This window comes from Bubalus kerabau, chromosome 17 (assembly GCF_029407905.1).
Source record: "Bubalus kerabau isolate K-KA32 ecotype Philippines breed swamp buffalo chromosome 17, PCC_UOA_SB_1v2, whole genome shotgun sequence".
Classification (NCBI taxonomy): domain Eukaryota; kingdom Metazoa; phylum Chordata; class Mammalia; order Artiodactyla; family Bovidae; genus Bubalus; species Bubalus kerabau.
The window spans coordinates 60,455,701-60,472,786 of NC_073640.1; the positions used below are offsets into that span (position 1 = coordinate 60,455,701).

General features: G+C 51.2%; 2 protein-coding genes across 3 annotated transcripts; one reads left to right on the top strand and one right to left on the bottom strand.

Moving 5' to 3' along the window:
- Positions 1-6,910: 6,910 nt before the first annotated feature.
- CTU1 (cytosolic thiouridylase subunit 1) lies at positions 6,911-14,287 on the bottom strand. Of its 2 annotated transcripts, none has more exons than XM_055552978.1 (3): positions 14,226-14,287; positions 10,479-11,023; positions 6,911-8,203 (listed from the first exon to the last, which is right to left on the bottom strand). In XM_055552978.1, the coding sequence occupies exons 2-3, from the start codon at positions 10,984-10,986 to the stop codon at positions 7,668-7,670; spliced, it is 1,044 nt and encodes a 347-aa protein (XP_055408953.1). In that variant the 5' UTR covers positions 10,987-11,023; positions 14,226-14,287; the 3' UTR covers positions 6,911-7,667. The 2 variants fall into 2 exon arrangements, with proteins under 2 accessions (XP_055408953.1, XP_055408955.1); XM_055552980.1 differs by lacking the exon at positions 14,226-14,287 and adding an exon at positions 12,715-13,001.
- A 2,263-nt stretch (positions 14,288-16,550) lies between these two features.
- Positions 16,551-17,065, top strand: LOC129631790 (small nuclear ribonucleoprotein Sm D1-like). The gene has a single exon (XM_055553046.1). The coding sequence runs from the start codon at positions 16,640-16,642 to the stop codon at positions 16,961-16,963; it is 324 nt and encodes a 107-aa protein (XP_055409021.1). The 5' UTR covers positions 16,551-16,639; the 3' UTR covers positions 16,964-17,065.
- The last annotated feature ends 21 nt before the right edge of the window (positions 17,066-17,086 follow it).

Genomic DNA, 17,086 nt, shown 5'->3' on the forward strand with positions numbered 1-17,086 from the left:
GGCCATAGACCTCAGAAAAGCCCCGCTCCTCGGTGACTGGGGCTTCTTGTCTCAGCAACACCCGTGCCCCGCCCTCCATGTTTACCACGGATTTCTCTCTCAGCAAGACTCTCCTGTGGTCACCACTGCCATCTGCCTAAGTGGCAAACATCTTTATTTCTGTTTAGGAGAAACTTCTCTTGTATTTACAGGGTTGTTTGTTTTTTTTTTTTGGTGGGGGGTGTGCATGGAGCGGTTATGCAGGAGCTCTTAGGCTTATAAAACAACACCTTAGACTTGAGCAGGATTTCCAGGCTTCTTACATAGCCCTCATATCTGTTCCCACCATCCCCACCTCATGGTTTTGGCTTCTTCCTGGCTTTCTTGCTTTTAAGTATCTTCCTTTGCCACAGTCCTCCTAGAGGCAGCCACAGAAGGCCTTAAAAAAAATTTTTTTTTTTTTGTCTTGGCCCTGACCTGAGGCAGGTGGGATCCTTGTTCCCCAACCAGGGAATGAACCTGCGCCCCTCTGCCTAGGAAGCACCGTCTTAACCCACTGGACCACCAGGGAAGTCCCCAGAAGGCTCTTTTTGAACAAGCCTTGTCAGCTCTAAGCCCTTCTGCCTTGTGCAACGGCATTCTGACCCTGAGGGGTGGGGGGGTCGCCGCCCACCCCCATCGGCCCCTCTCCAGGCGTCTGGCACCAGAAGCAGCCATTCCTCCGCCGGGGCTCAGGGGTTCATGGTGCGCCCTAGCCTGCGGGCCTTTCCACCGGCTGTTTTCTCTGCTACAGTGCAGTCGTCCCCCTCCCACCCTTTTCCCGTGCTCATTCTTACTCATCTGGATCCTGGTTTAAACACTACCTCTTTCAGAAAGCATTCTGCGACGCCCCACGCTGAGTTAGCCGCCCCACCTCTGGGCTCCCCTGGGCCCTTACTGATCTCCGCCTTGACGCCTATCCCTCTGGGTCTTGATTTGCCAGAGTCGGTGCGCACCGCCTCCCCCCATCAGACAGGGAGCCCGTGGAGGGCAGGGACTGGGGCTGACTCAGCTGTATCCCCACGAACCCCCTGCAGGGCCCGGCTCCTGCGAGGTGCCTGGGCAGATGTTTGTCTCCTGAATAAAGGATGATCCTTATCACTCCTCTGTTCCCAAATCTCCGTGGCTCCCTGGGACCTGGCCCCTCCTTCATCTCTCCTCTGCTCACCTGCCTCCACCACTCCCCTGCCTCCCTTGGAGCTTTTTTTGGGGGGGGGGGTGCATATAATTTTATATAATGATACGTAGAGATATATTCATACCTATATCTAGATATATTCATACCTATCTATACCTATATCTATCCATTAGATCCATTATATCTATATATCTATCCATTGTATCTATGTATGTTTATAGAGTCAGAGATATAGAAATGGTTCCACTTATATAAAATGCTTAAAACAGTAATTATGTAGAAAGTCGTCCATACTGTTGTTGCTGTTCTATTATCAATATCATGTATACACATAGATATATCGACCATCAGTTCAGTTTAGTTGCTCAGTCATGTCTGACTCTTTGCGACCCCATGAACCGCAGCACGCCAGGCCTCCCTGTCCATCACCAACTCCTGGAGTTTACTCAAACTCATGTCCATTGAGTCGGTGATGCCATCCAGCCATCTCATCCTCTGTCTTCCCCTTCTCCTCCTGCCCTCAGTCTTTCCCTTGGAGATTGCACATATGGTTTCGCAGCTACCAGAGGTCTTCCCCGTCCACCCTACTTAAATGTTTGACATGATCGATCCATAAATTTATCACCATCTGAAATGCTACATATTCTACTTATTTGCTTCCTTTTTGGGCCTCTCCCGTGAGGGCAGCCTTTTGTTTTGTTCTAGCTGTCACAAATTGAGTGATCCATAAATATTTACAGAATGAATGGATGGATGGACAGACACATGTCTTCAGGTCATGGAATTTTTCCAGTGTTCATATGGGACCTTCAGGTTTCTGCCAGACTGTTTCTCTCACCCTTGGATCCAGGCTGGCTGGGGCCAGAGGGACCGGTGTGTGTGTGTGTGTGTGTGTGTGTGTGGCGGGGAGGGGGCAGGCGAGGAGAGGGAGGAGGAGACAGCAGAGTTCACCAAGGCGGAGGGGAAGGAAACAGATCTGTTCTAAGGTGCCGGCCACGGACGCACGGTGTGGTCATAGTGACCTCTTATGGCTGGAGCTGAGAACAGCGTCTTCCTCAGCTCCTCGAGGCCCTCTGGTCCCACTGGCGACAGAACTGTGGTTGAGTCTCAATGGAGATGGACTGTTCGTGACATTGTACAGGAGGCAGGGATCAAGACCATCCCCAAGAAAAAGAAATGTAAAAAGGCAAAATGGTTGTCTGAGGAGGCCTTACAAATAGCTGTGAAGAGACGCTAAAGGCACAGGAGAAAAGGAAACATATACCCATTTGAATGCAGAGTTCCAAAGAACAGCAAAGAGAGATAAGAAAGCCTTCCTCAGCGATCAATGCAAAGAAACAGACGAAAACAACAGAATGGGAAAGACTAGAGAGCTCTTCAAGAAAATTGGAGATACCAAGGAAACATTTCATGCAAAGATGGGTACAATAAAGGACAGAAATGGTGTGGACCTAACAGAAGCAGAGGATATTAAGAAGAGGTGGCAAGAATACACAGAAGAACTATACAAAAAAGATCTTCACGACCCAGATAATCACAATGGTATGATTACTCACCTAGAGCCAGACATCCTGGAATGCGAAGTCAAGTGGGCCTTAGGAACTATCGCTAGGAACAGAGCTAGTGGGGGTGATGGAATTCCAGTTGAGCTATTTCGAATCTTGTGAAAGTGCTGCACTCAATATGCCAGCAAATTTGGAAAACTCAGCAGTGGCCACAGGACCGGAAAAGGTCAGTTTCCATTCAAATCCCAAAGAAAGGCAATACCAAAGAATGCTCAAATTATGGCACAATTGCACTCATTTCACACGCTAGTAAAGTAACGCTCAGAATTCTCCCAGCCAGGTGAACTTCCAGATATCAAGCTGGATTTAGAAAAGGCAGAGGAACCAGAGATCAAATTGCCAACATCTGTTGGATCATCGAAAAAGCAAGAGAGTTCCAGAAAAACATTTACTTCTGCTTTATTGACTATGCCAAAGCCTTTGTGTGGATCACAACAAACTGTGGAAAATTCTTCAAGAGATGGGAATACCAGATCACCTGATCTGCCTCCTGAGAAATCTGTGTGCAGGTCAGGAAGCAACAGTTAGAACTGGACATAGAAAAACAGACTGGTTCCAAATAGGAAAAGGAGTACGTCAAGGCTGTATATTGTCACCCTGCTTATTTAACTTATATGCAGAGTACATCATGAGAAACGCTGGGCTGGAAGAAGCAAAAGCTGGAATCAAGATTGCTGGGAGAAATATCAATAACCTCAGATATGCAGATGACACCACCCTTTATGGCAGAAAGCGAAGAAGAACTAAAGAGCCTCTTGATGAAAGTGAAAGAGGAGACTGAAAAAGTTGGCTTAAAACTTAACATTCAGAAAACTAAGATCATGGCATCTGGTCCTGTCAGGAAGCTTTCAACAGGAGGCTTCCTGTGTGCTGTTTTGGATCTGTCAGGAATTCTCTGTTCTTTATTAATTCCTGAATATTCAGGAATTGGGGGGGGGGCGGTACTGAGGAATCCAGTCATTTCCTTCGTTAGTTTTTCTATACGGTGATAAGTACCCTCTTCCATTTTATGAACCATATGGTAAAAGTGATTATTTACAACTCTCTCTCTCTTTAATATGGATTGCCTATGTTTTGTGAGTCTGGAATTTTAATCTTTATCTTTGCTGAGAATGACTACAGTATATATGCCCACACCATGTTGATTAAAACACCTTTGCTCCATCAGAGCTCTGGTCCCCATGTCTTTCTTTCTCTCTCTCTCTCTCTCTCTCTCAGGCTGATCCTCTGGAGCACAGAGGCTCTCTGAGTTCACTTTCCTGCCTGGGCTTCTGAGACCCTCTCGAGAAGGCGCTCTGTGCCTTCACCCCATCAAGAGGGCACCTGAGGCCTCCATGAACAATAAAGCCCCGTGCACGGGCTTTATTGGCTTTCTGTGTAAACCAAGGAATATCAGCCTTTTTCTTTCTCCTTTACTTTCTTATCGGTCAACTCTGGACCACCAGGTTCCGGTCCATTAAAAGACCTCAATATGGTCCCATCACTTTATGGCAAATAGATGGGGAAACAGTGGCAGACTTTATTTTTGGGGGCTCCAAAATCACTGCAGATGGTAACTGCAGCCATGAAATCGAAAGATGCTTGCTCCTTGGAAGAAAAGTTATGACCCACCTAGATAGCATATTAAAAAGCAGAGACACTCCTTTGCCAACAAAGGTCCATCTAGTCAAGGCTATGGTTTTTCTAGTAGTCATGTACGGATGTGAGAGTTGGACCATAAAGAAAGCTGAGCACCGAAGAATTAATGCTTTGGAACTGTGGTGTTGGAGAAGAATCTTGAGAATCCCCTGGACAGTCCTTCCCTTCATTGGAAGGACTGATGCTGAAGGTTAAACTTCAATACTTTGGCCACCTGATGTGAAGAACTGACTCATCTGAAAAGACCCTGATGGCGGGAGGAGAAGGGGACGACAGAGGATGAGATGGTTGGATGGCATCACAGACTCCAGGAGCTGGTGATGGACAGGGAGGTCTGGCGTATTGCAGTCCATGGGGTCGCAAAGAGTCGGACACGATTGAGTGACTGAACTGATACATTAAAATAGTAATATTTTGGATATCTGTTGTTGTTGTTCAGTTGCTAAGTCATGTCTGACTCTTTGTGACCACGTGGACTGCATCACACCAGGCCTCCCTGTCTATCACCATCTCCCAGACTTTGCTCAAACTCATGTCCATTGAGCTGGTGATACCATCCAACCATCTCATCCTCTGTCACCCCCCTTTTCCTCCTGCCCTCAATCTTTTCCAGCATCAGGGTCTTTTCCAGTGAGTCAGCTCTTTACATCATGTGGGCATAGTATTGGAGCTTCAGCTTCAGCACCAGACCGTCCAATGAATATTCAGGACTGATTTCCTTTAGGATGGACTGGTTTGATCTTGCAGTCCAAGGGACTCTCAAGAGTCTCCAACACCACAGATCAAAAATATCAGTTCTTCAGTGCTCAGCCTTCTTTATGGTCCAACTCTCACATCCATACATGACCACTGGAAAAACCATAGCTTTGACTCTATGGACCTATGTCAGCAAAGTGATGTCTCTACTTTTTAATACACCGTAATAAAATATATTATTAACATTTCACCTGTTTCCTCCCCTCCTTAAAAATATGGCTACACAAAATCTTTAAATTACATATATGGCTCATATTATTAATATATTTCTGTTGGTTAGTGTTGTTCTAAACTACAACAGAAGTCTAATCAACCACCCACCTCCTGATGTGAAGGGGGTAACTCGATTAAAGAAAAGTCCCTTGCCCAAAACCACAAGGTGAATCAGTGGCTGATCTGCAGCAAGGGCCCAAGTCCCCTGGCTTCCAGCAGGCGGCACAGCAAAAAGGGTGAATAGCCCCAGCTTCTTCACTGATTTACGGCTTTGTGACCTTGGGAAGTTACTTCACATCTCTGAGCCCAAAATTCACCATTTGTAAAATTAGGGATCAAAACACAGTCTATCCTATCACTGAACTTAACGCAAGGAAGGAGTGCTCCACAAGGGCCTGGCAAACTAGAACTGGGAAATGGGCTCCTGCCTAAGTGAGACCTTGCAGGATCCACCCTGGCTACCACCGCATCTCAACTCTTGCTATTCTCCTCCCTGCCTGCTCTGCTCTGGCCACACCACCTGGCTGTTGTTTCCTGGACTTATCAACTTTATTCCCACCCTTGGGCTCTTGTATCAGCAGTTCCTTCTGCCTGGAAAGTTCTTTCCCAAGATGGCTTTATGATTTTTTTTTTTTTTTTTTTTTTTTTTTTTTTTGGCTGCCTTCAGTCTTAGTTAGCTCAGGATCTTTTGTTGCAGCCCAAAGACTCTCTAGTTGTGGAGGGTGGGCTCAGTAGTTGCGGTGTGGGTGGGGGAGAGTGGTTTAGTTGCCCCCTGACATGTGAGATCTTAGTTTCCACATGAGGGATTGAACTCATGTCTCCTGCATTGCAAGGCAGATTCTTAACCACTGGACCACCAGGAAAGTCCCGATAGCTTTATGATTCACTCCTTTGCTTCACTCAGGTCTCTGCTCAAACCCTCCTCAAAGAGGCCATGCCCTGACCCCTATGGACACTGGTGCTCACTCTCTCTCTCTAATCCTGCTTTATTTTTATTTGTTGTGTTAATCACTATCTGACATTATATATTCATTGACTTATTGTCTGTTTCTCCCAGACTGTGAACCTCATGGCAGCCGGGGATTTTGTCTTTTGCTCACTGCAGTATTCCTAGCCCTTGGCACATGGGCCACAGATGAAGTGCTCAATACATGTTTGTTGAACGAATAATTAACCTAATGCTCGATTAATTCACAAGGGACTCCAAGCATCTGTTCCCGGCTCTCCAGCCCAATCTAAATAGGAAAAGAGAGACCCAAAGAGTGTGGATGGCCAGAGGACAGGACCCAGCAGCTGGGGTTTGGGAGACTCCCAATGTCCTGGGCTGGGCAGGGTGGGAGGAGAGATTCAGGAACGCTTCCAGGAGGCCCCTGGAGGATGTGAGCAGGAAGGTGGGAAAGGAGGGCATTTCTAACAAAGGAGCAGCCCAGCAAAGCTTGGAGGTGGGACTGAGGACACCAAGCCTCCTCAGGAGTCAGGCAAGCAGTTTGTGAGCCTCACACCTGTCTGGATTGGCAGGGCAGAAACCCCCAAATCGAGCGCCCCCTGGTGGCCAAACCTTAGTGTGAACAGCCAAGTCTGACACATTTATTGAGCGCTTTATCAAACATTCACAACAGTGCTTTGGTGGGAGGCCTTGATTCCATTTTCAGCGGAGCAAACGGAAGATTTGAGAGGTTAAGTCACTGACCCAAGCTCACCCAGCTATGCCTCTAGAATCTGAAGTCTGGAGAGCCGCCCCAGTTGCTCTTCATCCATCAGAGATTCAGGTGGTAGTGGGGATAAGGGCTAATTCCACCGTCTTGAAGAGCCCCAGGTGGGGCTCCAGAGAGGTGACCCCAGGCCAGTTATGGGCCTCGGGCTACAGCCAATGAGATTGTGGTGCGGGTGAAATGAGATGGCCCAGCGCCTGCAGTACACGCAGTGCTCACACAGAAACACCATGAGTGCTGTAACTGACATGTCCATCCAGCTGCGTGGTTGTGCTTATCCCACTACAGGCAAACACGATCATCAGGCGGGCAGTAGGCGATCGAGAAGGGTTAGGGCTATCTGAGCACGTCCAGAATCCCACAGAGGTACAGGCAAGCAGCCCCCTAATTCTCACTCACTCAGGAATGGAAGGTCGTTTAGTGCTCCCCTCTCTGAGACCCAGCAGTCCCCAGTCCCCAGGCCCAGGAGCCCAGAGCCCCAGCGTCTGCAGGATCGCAGGTAACAGGTTCCGTCTCTCTCCCAGCTGCACACGAAGCCCGGGCTCAGGTAACTCGGGTTCATTCCATGTCATTTATAGGCGGCCCCGCGCCCCCACGGCGCCGGATCCCCGCGGGGAACTGGAGTCTCTAGAAGTCGGGGACCGCCTCGGAAGTCGGCGGTCGGGACGGCTGCGGCTCCCGCGGCGGCCCCTCCTCGTCCAGCCCCCGGCGGCCCTTGCCGATGGCCAGGCGGGGCCGGCCGCGGTTCAGGCCGTCCAGGAGCGCGCAGGCCTGGCACAGCGCGCGGCTGGCCAGCGCCCCGCAGCGGGAGCAGGCGCCGGGCGGCGGGGGCCGCGCAGCTGGGGCCAGCGCCAGGCGCTCGGCCGAGTGTACCAGGTCCAGCACCGCCGACGGCCGCGCCGCCTCCAGCATCTTGAGCAGGTCGCGCGCGTGGCCGCGGAAGGCCTCGGGCGCGTACACGCACTCCTCGGAGAAGTAGTCGAGGCGGCGGAAGTGCGCGTACAGCACCACCTCCTTCTGCGACGCCAGCTGCAGCGGGCGGCAGCGCGGCAGGGCGCCCCCCTCGCCCGGGGAGCCCAGGCCCCCGCCCCGCGCCAGCCGGCCCGCGTCGCCCCTCAGGAAGTTCATGAGCACCGTCTCCGCCATGTCGTCCGCGTTGTGTCCTGAGGGAGGGGAGACGGGAGCCGTGAGGAGGGGGCCGGGGCCGACGGGGCCGCGGGAGGAGACCCCGGGGCACCGCGGGGCAGCCTGCAGGAGGCTGCTGGGGGACCCGGCGAGAAACGAGAGGGTGACGCACCCAGGCTCCCGTGGAGCAACGCGGGGTGCCTCACTTACCCCCCACTTATCGCAGACCAGGCCCTCTGCTAGCAAGTGAAAGTCCTTTAGGCTACAACTATCATTTCAGAGCCTCCTCCCTGGTGGCACAGAAGGTAAAGAATCTGCATGCAGTGCGTGAGACCTGGGTTTGATCCCTGGGTCAGGAAGACTGTCATTTCAGTCTCAATTAAAAGTGTACTTAAGGGAATTAATTCCCTGGTGGTCCAGTAGTTAGGACCCTGTGCTTTGGATGCTGAGAGACCAGGTTCAATCCTTAGTTGGAGAACCAAGATCCCACAAGCCCAGAAGACACCCCCCGAACAACAAAAATGTACTTCAGACTACACAGAAGTCATTTAATGGAGATGGGAAAGAGGACTGCTGTAGTGAGCAGAGTCCCCCATGCCCTCAGCCGGAAAATATATTGGGTCCCATGGTGAAAGAGATAAAGGTTGCATACAGAATGAGGGTTACTAATCAGCTGATCTTAATATAGGGAGAGCAACCTGGCTGAGCCAAGTGGGCCCCAGGGTAATGACAGGGGTCCTTAAAGTTAAAGAGTCAGGATGGAAGATGTGGGAACACAAGCAAGGTCAGACGATGCAAGATGAGTACTCAGCTGCTGGCTTTGAAGCTGGAGGAAGGAGGCCTCCAAGAGGTAGCCTCTAAAAACTGGAAGAGGCAAGAAAATGGACTTGCCAGTAGATTCTTCAGAGGAATGCCAACCAGTGAGACTTCTGCCTGAACTTTAATCTCCAGAACTGCAACCTAATACTTTTGGTTTTTTGTTTTTTTGTTTGTTTTTTTTTTTCATTTGTGTTGTTTTAAGCCACTCAATTTGTGGTGATTTGTTACAGCAGCCATAGAAAACTCATAGTTGTTGACACAAGTGCCTTTGATGGCATAGACTGCAATGTTTTTGTGTTATCTTTGTTTAGAGGGACCAGGGAGAAAGTAAGGGAATATTTACACAGCATTAAAAAAAAAAAAAGCACTGATTCTCCCAACCATGGTCTCTCGCCTGGACCACCCGCAGCTGCCACCCTCCAGGCTCATCTTCTTTGCTCTGCCCTTGCCTCTCCAACCCAGGCGCCTCACCCCTGCCCTACTGTGCTTTTCAGAGCCTTTGTCAGGCCCACCCATTTCCCCATTGCTCAAAGGATCAGATGTTAACGCCTCACCATCAAAAGGGGAAAGTGGATCTGAACTCCTCCCACTGCTCAGGTCTTCCTGGGGCCCCTCAGACTGGCCTGGGAACAGATGGTTCCCTCTGCCTGGAACAACCTCCACCCTCCTCAAACATCTCTCCTCTTCACCTCCTCACCCAGAGCCCCCGGATCTCAAAAGCCCTCCCTATCCCCTCTCTCCACACCATAAGGTCCTCTTTTTGCTCCATGTAATTTTTCCCAGTAGCATTTATGATCGTTTATCATTTTATATTTGGACTGTGCAAAGGTGCGGGCTTAGGTCTATCCTGGGCATCACTGTATTCTCAGCCATAGCCCGATGAGGATGTGAGCATATATAATATAAATGTGTGTAGTGCGTACTCTATATATTAATAACAGCTTGGAGCTGGCAGAAACCCGGTGGTTGTTTGTTGAAGGAATGGATGAGAGCGAGAGAAGAAAAGAGAGTTATGGAAAAGAAGAGGTGCCAACAAGAAAAAGAAGTTACGAGGCAGAGAGATACTTTCCAGCGATAGAGATGGATTCTGAAGAGAGACAGCTGGGGGCCATGAGACCAAGAGTATTAGAGATGATTAAAGATAAGTAAAGACTCAAAGACCTAATACCCAGAAACTAACTCCTGCCACTCGCTTCTCCCACCTCCCACCCTCCTTGCCAAGCTGTGCAGACCAAGAGAGCGGCCAAGACCCAAAGTTTTTGTAATGCCCAGCCCATCCTGTTTCCTCCCGCCCCCACCACCCTGGCAGTAACCTGTACTTTCAGACCCCATGCTGGAGCATGCGCATATCCCCTTCTCCGTGTTCGGTGCTTTCCTTTAGGCTATTCATAGTCTCCATTACCACTTGGGCACGCACTGCAGCGCCCTTACGGTGCCCTATCCTGCGCATGCGCCCCTTCCACCATGCCCCCTCTGGGTCGCGCCTGCGCTCACCGGTCACAACGTGCGTGGCTCCCACGAGGTGCGCCCCTTCCTCCAGCGCGCGGCGCCGCAGCACCCCGCAGAAGGTGCAACAGGCGCGGCTGCGGCCGGAGCCAGCCGTGCTGCGGGCCACAGCGTCCATCGTCCAGCCCCCGAAGAGGTCCGCGTAGGCCACCACGGTGAGCGGAAGCTCCCAGCGCGCTGCCTGCCGCTGCACGGCCGCCAGCGCCGCGTCCCGGTAGCCGCCGATGCCCTCGTCCACCGCCACGAGGTGCAGCGAGATGCCCAGGCGCGGGGCCAGCTCACGCAGCACGTGCGCCAGCACCGTGGAGTCCTTGCCGCCCGAGGCGCCCACAGCTACCACGGCGCCAGGCGGCAGCAGGCGGCCCGCGACCACCGTGTGCAGCACCTCGGCCTCGAAGGCGGCGCAGAAGCAGGCGCCACACAGCGCCTGGCCCGAGCGCGGACGGCGGAGGGCAGCGCGTGCCTTGTGGCAAGAGGCGCACTGCGGGGCGGGCATCGTGGGGTCCTGGAGAGGCGGGAGGGGTCGGCTTCTCCTGGATGGGTGGAGAGGGGAGGCGGGTTACACGTGGATTCCGGATTGAGGGGGTCGTTACTTACAGAGGGTAGTGTCCCTGCCGAGAATAGTGGGGACCAGGTAGGCTTCTTCCGGAGTAGTTGTAGTAGTTAGTAGTTTAGTCACTAAGTCGTGTCCGACTCTTGCAACCCCTTGGACAGTAGCCTACCAGGCTCCTGTCCATGGGATTCTCCAGGCAATTTCCTTCTCCATCTTCCAGAGTAAGGGAGGGTTATATGTATACAGTTGACCCTTGAACAACGCGAGGATTGGGAGTACAACCAAATTCCACATAACTTTGCAGTCGGCCTTCCATATCTTCCCTGTTCCAAGTCCAAGGATTCAACTAAACTGCGGATGGTGTAGTATTGTATGTATTTATTGGGGGAAAAAAAAAGTCTGAGTCTCAGTGGAGCAGTTCAAACTCATGTTGTTCAAGGGTCAACTGTTTGACCCTTGAAGGTTTAAGGAGGCTAGTGCCTCCAGGAAGGCTTCTTGGATTACACCCATTACACACCAAGGAGAGAGAAGTAGCTGGTTGGGGGTGAAGGGTGGAGGGGAGAGAGAGGCAAGTTAGGTTGGATTCTGTTTGGAGGGATGGAGGTGCATATTAAGGACCCATTTCACAGTCTCCGGGGAAGCCACCCCTCTTACAACCCTGATCAGAAGGACAGGTCACTGACCTGGGCTTCCAGGGCTGCTCAGAGAGCTTGGGAAGGGTCAGTGATCTAAGAACAGAAGGAGGCAAGGGGACTGCCAGCAGTTCTGTTAGGGTAAGGGGGATAAACAGGAAAGACCAACTGAATTTCACTTTGGTGGGGGTGGGATGCTGTCTCTAGGAATGGGTCCTGATTGTATCCTCTGAAAGGCAAGGCAGTCATCTCAGAATCTCCTGCAAGCTTCTGTGGCCCTATCAAGAGATGGATCAGCCCATCTTTGACTCCTTCTGTTCCCCCCGCCTCATTCCTCCCCACCCAGCCACAATTCCCTCTCTTCTTGGATCCACCTGCCAGGGGAACCCATAAGAACCCACCAGACTGAGTCCCTCCCCTCCAGGGCACCATCATCTCCGGGCTGGACTATCATAGTGCAGTAGCTTCTGAGCAGTTCATCCTGTTTCCAGGATTTCCCATAGAGTGTGGAATCATTTTATGTGACTTGCATGCTTACTGTCTATAACACCAGTTAGGTGCCAATGCAACTCAGCTGTCTGACAGGCATCGCAGAACCCAGATTCCTGATTCCCCTTCCCAAACCTGCTTCTCTGAGCTCTGTCCCTCCAGCTACTCAGGGCAGGAGCTTTGTGTCCCAGGACACTGGGCTGCTTTCTCCATCCCTCTTAACTCTCCCTGTAGGTGATTCCAAATTGCAGTGTAAGGTCTCAACCTTTCCTCCAAATGCCCCACTGAGAATGTACCTGGGGCATGTCCTCAAACCTCAAACCCCATACATCCAACTAGAACGGAGCAAATCCTGTTTGTAACTTCAAAACAGACCCAGAAGCCCAGCACTCCTTAGCATCTCCACAGCTGCGACCCTGGTCTGAACCATGTTTCTCTCCTGGATACTGCAGGAGGCTCCTCCTTGGTCTCCCTCCCCTCCCCTCCTCTACACGCGAAATTGTCCACAAAACTGTCCAGGGTCTTCTCTACATCCTCCCATGCATCTCACCTCACCCCTGCCTCTGGCTTGAGTCTCCCTCGCTCTCCTCGTTTGCCTCCTGCTCAGCCTCTTTTGGAGAGGCACCTTCGTGGTTCCCAGGTCCTGCCCAACTCGTTTTCCTTGTGGGTGACTGAATCACGATGTCCATCAGGCTCGTCCTTCAAATGTCCTATTGAAGATACCCACCAGTTCTCCAGAATCCTAGGTACCCAAACTGACCAGTCCCCTGCTCCCCACAGAGAAACCTGTTCTTGCCCAGCTGTTCCCTGCTTGCTGAGAGTACCACATCTCCACCCAGCTCCTCCGTAGGACAGGACATAAAGTTACTCTGGACTCATCTCTCTTCTCCCCCTAAATCTACAGTCACTAGGGCCCAGAAACCTGCCTCCTGAATGAGGAAGACCCCGCCAGGAAATGAGTCTGCAGATTTTCAGTGGCTCATAGGCCATGAAACAGCTTTAATTTTAATTCTGAGAGAGATGGGAGTCATGGGAGGGTTCTGTGCAAAGGAGGCAAATGATCTGACTTAGGTTTTAAAAGTTTCCCTTTGGCTGCTGTATGGGGAACAGACTGTGGCAGGCAGGGAGGCCAGAGAGGAGGCTATGGTGATAGTCAGTGAGATGATGTTGGCGTGGACTGGGGTGCTGGCAGTGGCGATGACAAGAAAAGGTGGGGTTTGGGGTCTATTTTGAAGGTAGGGTCTGTAGGACTTGCACAAGACTTGGATTGGGGTGGGGTCATGAGAAAAGAGAGGAATGAAGAATGATTTGGAGGCTTGGGCCTGAGCACCTTGGGAGGATGATGGGAACATTTAGTTGAGGAGGCTGACTAGAATTCCATTTGGACACGTCACATTTGAAACGTGTATTAAGCATCTTCCCCTCGAAGATTTTATAGACCCCAGGCTGGCTCAGGCGCCCCCTCTGGGGTCGCAGAGCCCCTTGTATGCCTCCATCCCAACCGGCTCACAATGCTACCCTTCATGGTGACAGGCCTGTCTCCCTTCCCCTGTCACATGAGCTCACTACAGGCAGGGAGGGACAGGGTCTGCCTCAGCCACCACTGACTCCCCCTGCCTTGCAAGGGATTTGGCAAAGGATCGGGGCTCAGTAAAGATCTGTATGCTGAGGGAATAAGCGCCCCCAGAAGGCGGGGCCCAGACCCCAAGTGCCATGCCTCGGGATCGCAGCTTTGTCAGAATGATGGGTAGTGTGTAAGTAACATCATTCTATCAAGACAGGTTTCAGGACAGTGTAGGGACCTCCTGGAAGTATCCAGTTAGGGGTGAGGGCAGGGAAATTTCCCCGAGCCCACGCGGGGGAGAGGGGTGGGCGGGCCAGAGACAAGCTGGACCGCAGAGCCCACAGTGAGGATTCCGGTCAGTAGGCCTCTGGGAATACAAGCATTGGGACGTCAGAGGCGAATGTTATCACTCCCGGAGAGTTCCTCAACCTTCGCACGGCATCGCAACAAAGCGCGGGCGCTCAGGGGCCGACCAGCTCCGGGAGGAAATAACTCACCTCAGTAGAATGCGGTGCTGGATCGTCCAAACTGCCTAACACGCGGAACTCCTGTACGGAAGTGGCTCCGAAACTACGACTCCCACAAGGGTTTGGGCGCTGTCTTGCCTACGGCTCCCATAGCCCCACGCGACGGCTCCACCTGAAGCAGCGGTGGTTACTGAGGCCCTCGGCCTACAACTCCCAGCAGTCCCTGCGGCCCCTTATTTCAATCTGCCTGCTACTCCCAAAATCCACTGCGCTGTTTCCTTCTGCGCCTGCACATGGGCAAGGGACGGTGAGCGCGTACAGTTAACTAGGGTAGTGAGCTGTCACCGTGCCGGACGCTTGAAAGGCGAAGTGGCTGCATTCGGATTATCTGCTTTTGTGGGATTACGATAGGCTTTTAGAAGGATTATAGAGCACATTGGACTTCCCTGGTGGCTCAGACAGTAAAGCGTCTGCCTACAATGCGGGAGATCCGGTTTCAATCCCTGGGTGGGGAAGATGCACTGGAAAAAGAAATGGCAACCCACTCCAGAATTCTTGCTAGGGAAATCCCATGGACGGAGGAGCCTGGTAGGCTACAGTCCATGGGGTCGCAAAGAGTCGGACACGACTGAGCGACTTCACCTTCACTTTCTTTCATAGAGCACGTTATTTTTGCCCTTTGAGTTCGGGTCGCAGCCGTGTGAATCTCGTCCTTCACGTTTTATTGGTAAAAGCAGTAATGAGCTCAATCCAGATTCAAGAGGAAGACGTAATAAATTTCACTGTGTAATAAGTTTATTACTATTTTGCCTTAAGGAAGTGGTGGGATTGTTTGGAGCTCTTTGGAGACTAGTACCTACAGCTACTCATCTGTCTGTCAACTGCTCCCTCTATTTGATGAGGGGGATTAGCCCTTTCTGTCAGGCATATTCAGAAAATGAAATGGGATCATATATGTTAAGCGATAGAACAAAGCTTTCACCTTACCCAGTGCTTGGACCAGTGTGTCAACAGCCTAGCGTTTTCCGAAGAACATTCCTGAGGGTGGCCAGAAGGTCAAGGAAGACGAATAGAGATCTTCTTTTCCCTGGAGTCCCTCCTCTCAGGTAGACCTGGGCCCTTCCTGGCACGTCTGTCATATTGTTGACCCTCCTGAATCCAGACCGAGGGTCCTTGTTCTTTGTGGTCAACCTCAACCTCCCCTCCCCCTCCCCAAGCCTGCAGACATTCCGAGTCACCAATCAACTCCGAATCAGCACCACAGATAGCGGCATCGCCGTTTCCTAGGGACCCCCAGAAACCAGAGAGAACCCAAGGGTTGCAGAGGTGGGGTTGGTCACAGACAGAGCCCAGAGCTTGGTAGCTGGTGGAGGATCCCCAGCACAGTGGGAGAGTGAGTGGGATTGGGAACATGGTACCTGAGAGTCCAGGGTCATCTGCAGACCTCACATCACTTGTGAGACCCTGAATGTCCCCAATATGTCTGCTTGGCCTATTCCTCTCTGAGAACTCACCCTTTAGTCCAGAGAAGCAAGAGCCCCACCCATCACATACCTTTGTTTCCCCACCACAGGCACTTTCCCTGTCTCATTGGAATTGTCGGATGATCTGTCTCCCAACCAGATGTTGCTTTTCTCAAGGGCAAGGGTTGAATCTTTACTAAAAACCTAAAGGTACAGTGTAGATGGTTGATGAATGAATGAAATTTCTTCCCTCACCTCATGGTAAGAGTTGACAATTCTTCCCTCTCATATTAACATACACTTCCTATCACCCAGCCCAGTGAACCCTAAGCTGTCAACTGATGAACTGACTTCCTGTGCAATTGCCCGCTCTGGACCTCAGTGTCTTCTTCAGCAAATTGAATAAGTGGGGTTAAAAGTCCTCCTAAACTCTGATGGCTTGTGGTCAAAAGTTCCTCTTTCACCCACCACTGGATTCTCCATGACTTCCCTCTGTCTCTTCTCTGATTCTTCTGTTTTTGTTTGCAAATTAGGGACCATGGGAAACAGCCCTTCTGAGCACTGAGATATTATAACTGCCCCTGCTAGGAGACAGTGAGTTGGTCAGGACAAAAGGGGTCAAAGAAGGGGATGGGGCTGCAAGATGAGATATCAGCTGAAAAGGCAAGAGTTGATGATGGTGTGGGCATGCCCATGTATGCATATACCCTGCACCTTCCCTTCTCAGTGATCACAGCACCGACCCTACCCCAGGCTATGGGTAATGGTTCCACAAGAGGGGTGAGGGGTATAAGATGGGCAGATGCATGAAGCTGAATGGAAGAAAACAGATGCATTTTTTTTTCTTTTTATATCAAGTCTTAAGAAAAACAAGTGCAGGCCCTGAGAGTAAGTGTTTCCGGCCATTCATACGTCCAACCTCTGCTCTCGGTGGTCGGATTTCGTGTACTATCGGGCCAAAAGGGTGACGGCGCTGCTAGGATGAAGCACGTGAGATTTTTGATGAAATTGAGTCACGAAACTGTAACCATTGAATTAAAGAATGGAACACAGGTCCATGGAACAATCACAGGTGTAGATGTCAGTATGAATACACATCTTAAAGCAGTGAAAATGACCCTGAAGAACAGAGAACCTGTACAGCTGGAACCACTGAGTATTCGAGGAAATAACATTCAGTATTTTATTCTGCCAGACAGCTTACCTCTGGATACACTACTCGTGGATGAGGAACCAAAGGTGAAGTCTAAGAAAAGGGAAGCTGTTGCAGGAAGAGGCCGAGGCCGAGGAAGAGGATGTGGCTGAGGCCGAGGCAGAGGAAGAGGGGGTCCTAGGCGATAATGTCTCTCAAGACTACTATTTCAAAGTAGTGGGGCAGGAAGACAGATACGTGACAGAGGAAGACTATGAGGCCAAGGCAGAGGAATG

Excerpts from the sequence above, each read along its gene's own strand:
- LOC129631790 (XM_055553046.1), top strand. The coding sequence starts at position 16,640 with ATGAAGCACGTGAGATTTTTGATGAAATTGAGTCACGAAACTGTAACC.
- CTU1 (XM_055552978.1), bottom strand. The coding sequence starts at position 10,986 with ATGCCCGCCCCGCAGTGCGCCTCTTGCCACAAGGCACGCGCTGCCCTC. Across the intron at positions 8,204-10,478 it reads AGCCACGCACGTTGTGACCG|GACACAACGCGGACGACATG; the intron begins GTGAGCGCAGGC and ends CCCCTCCCTCAG.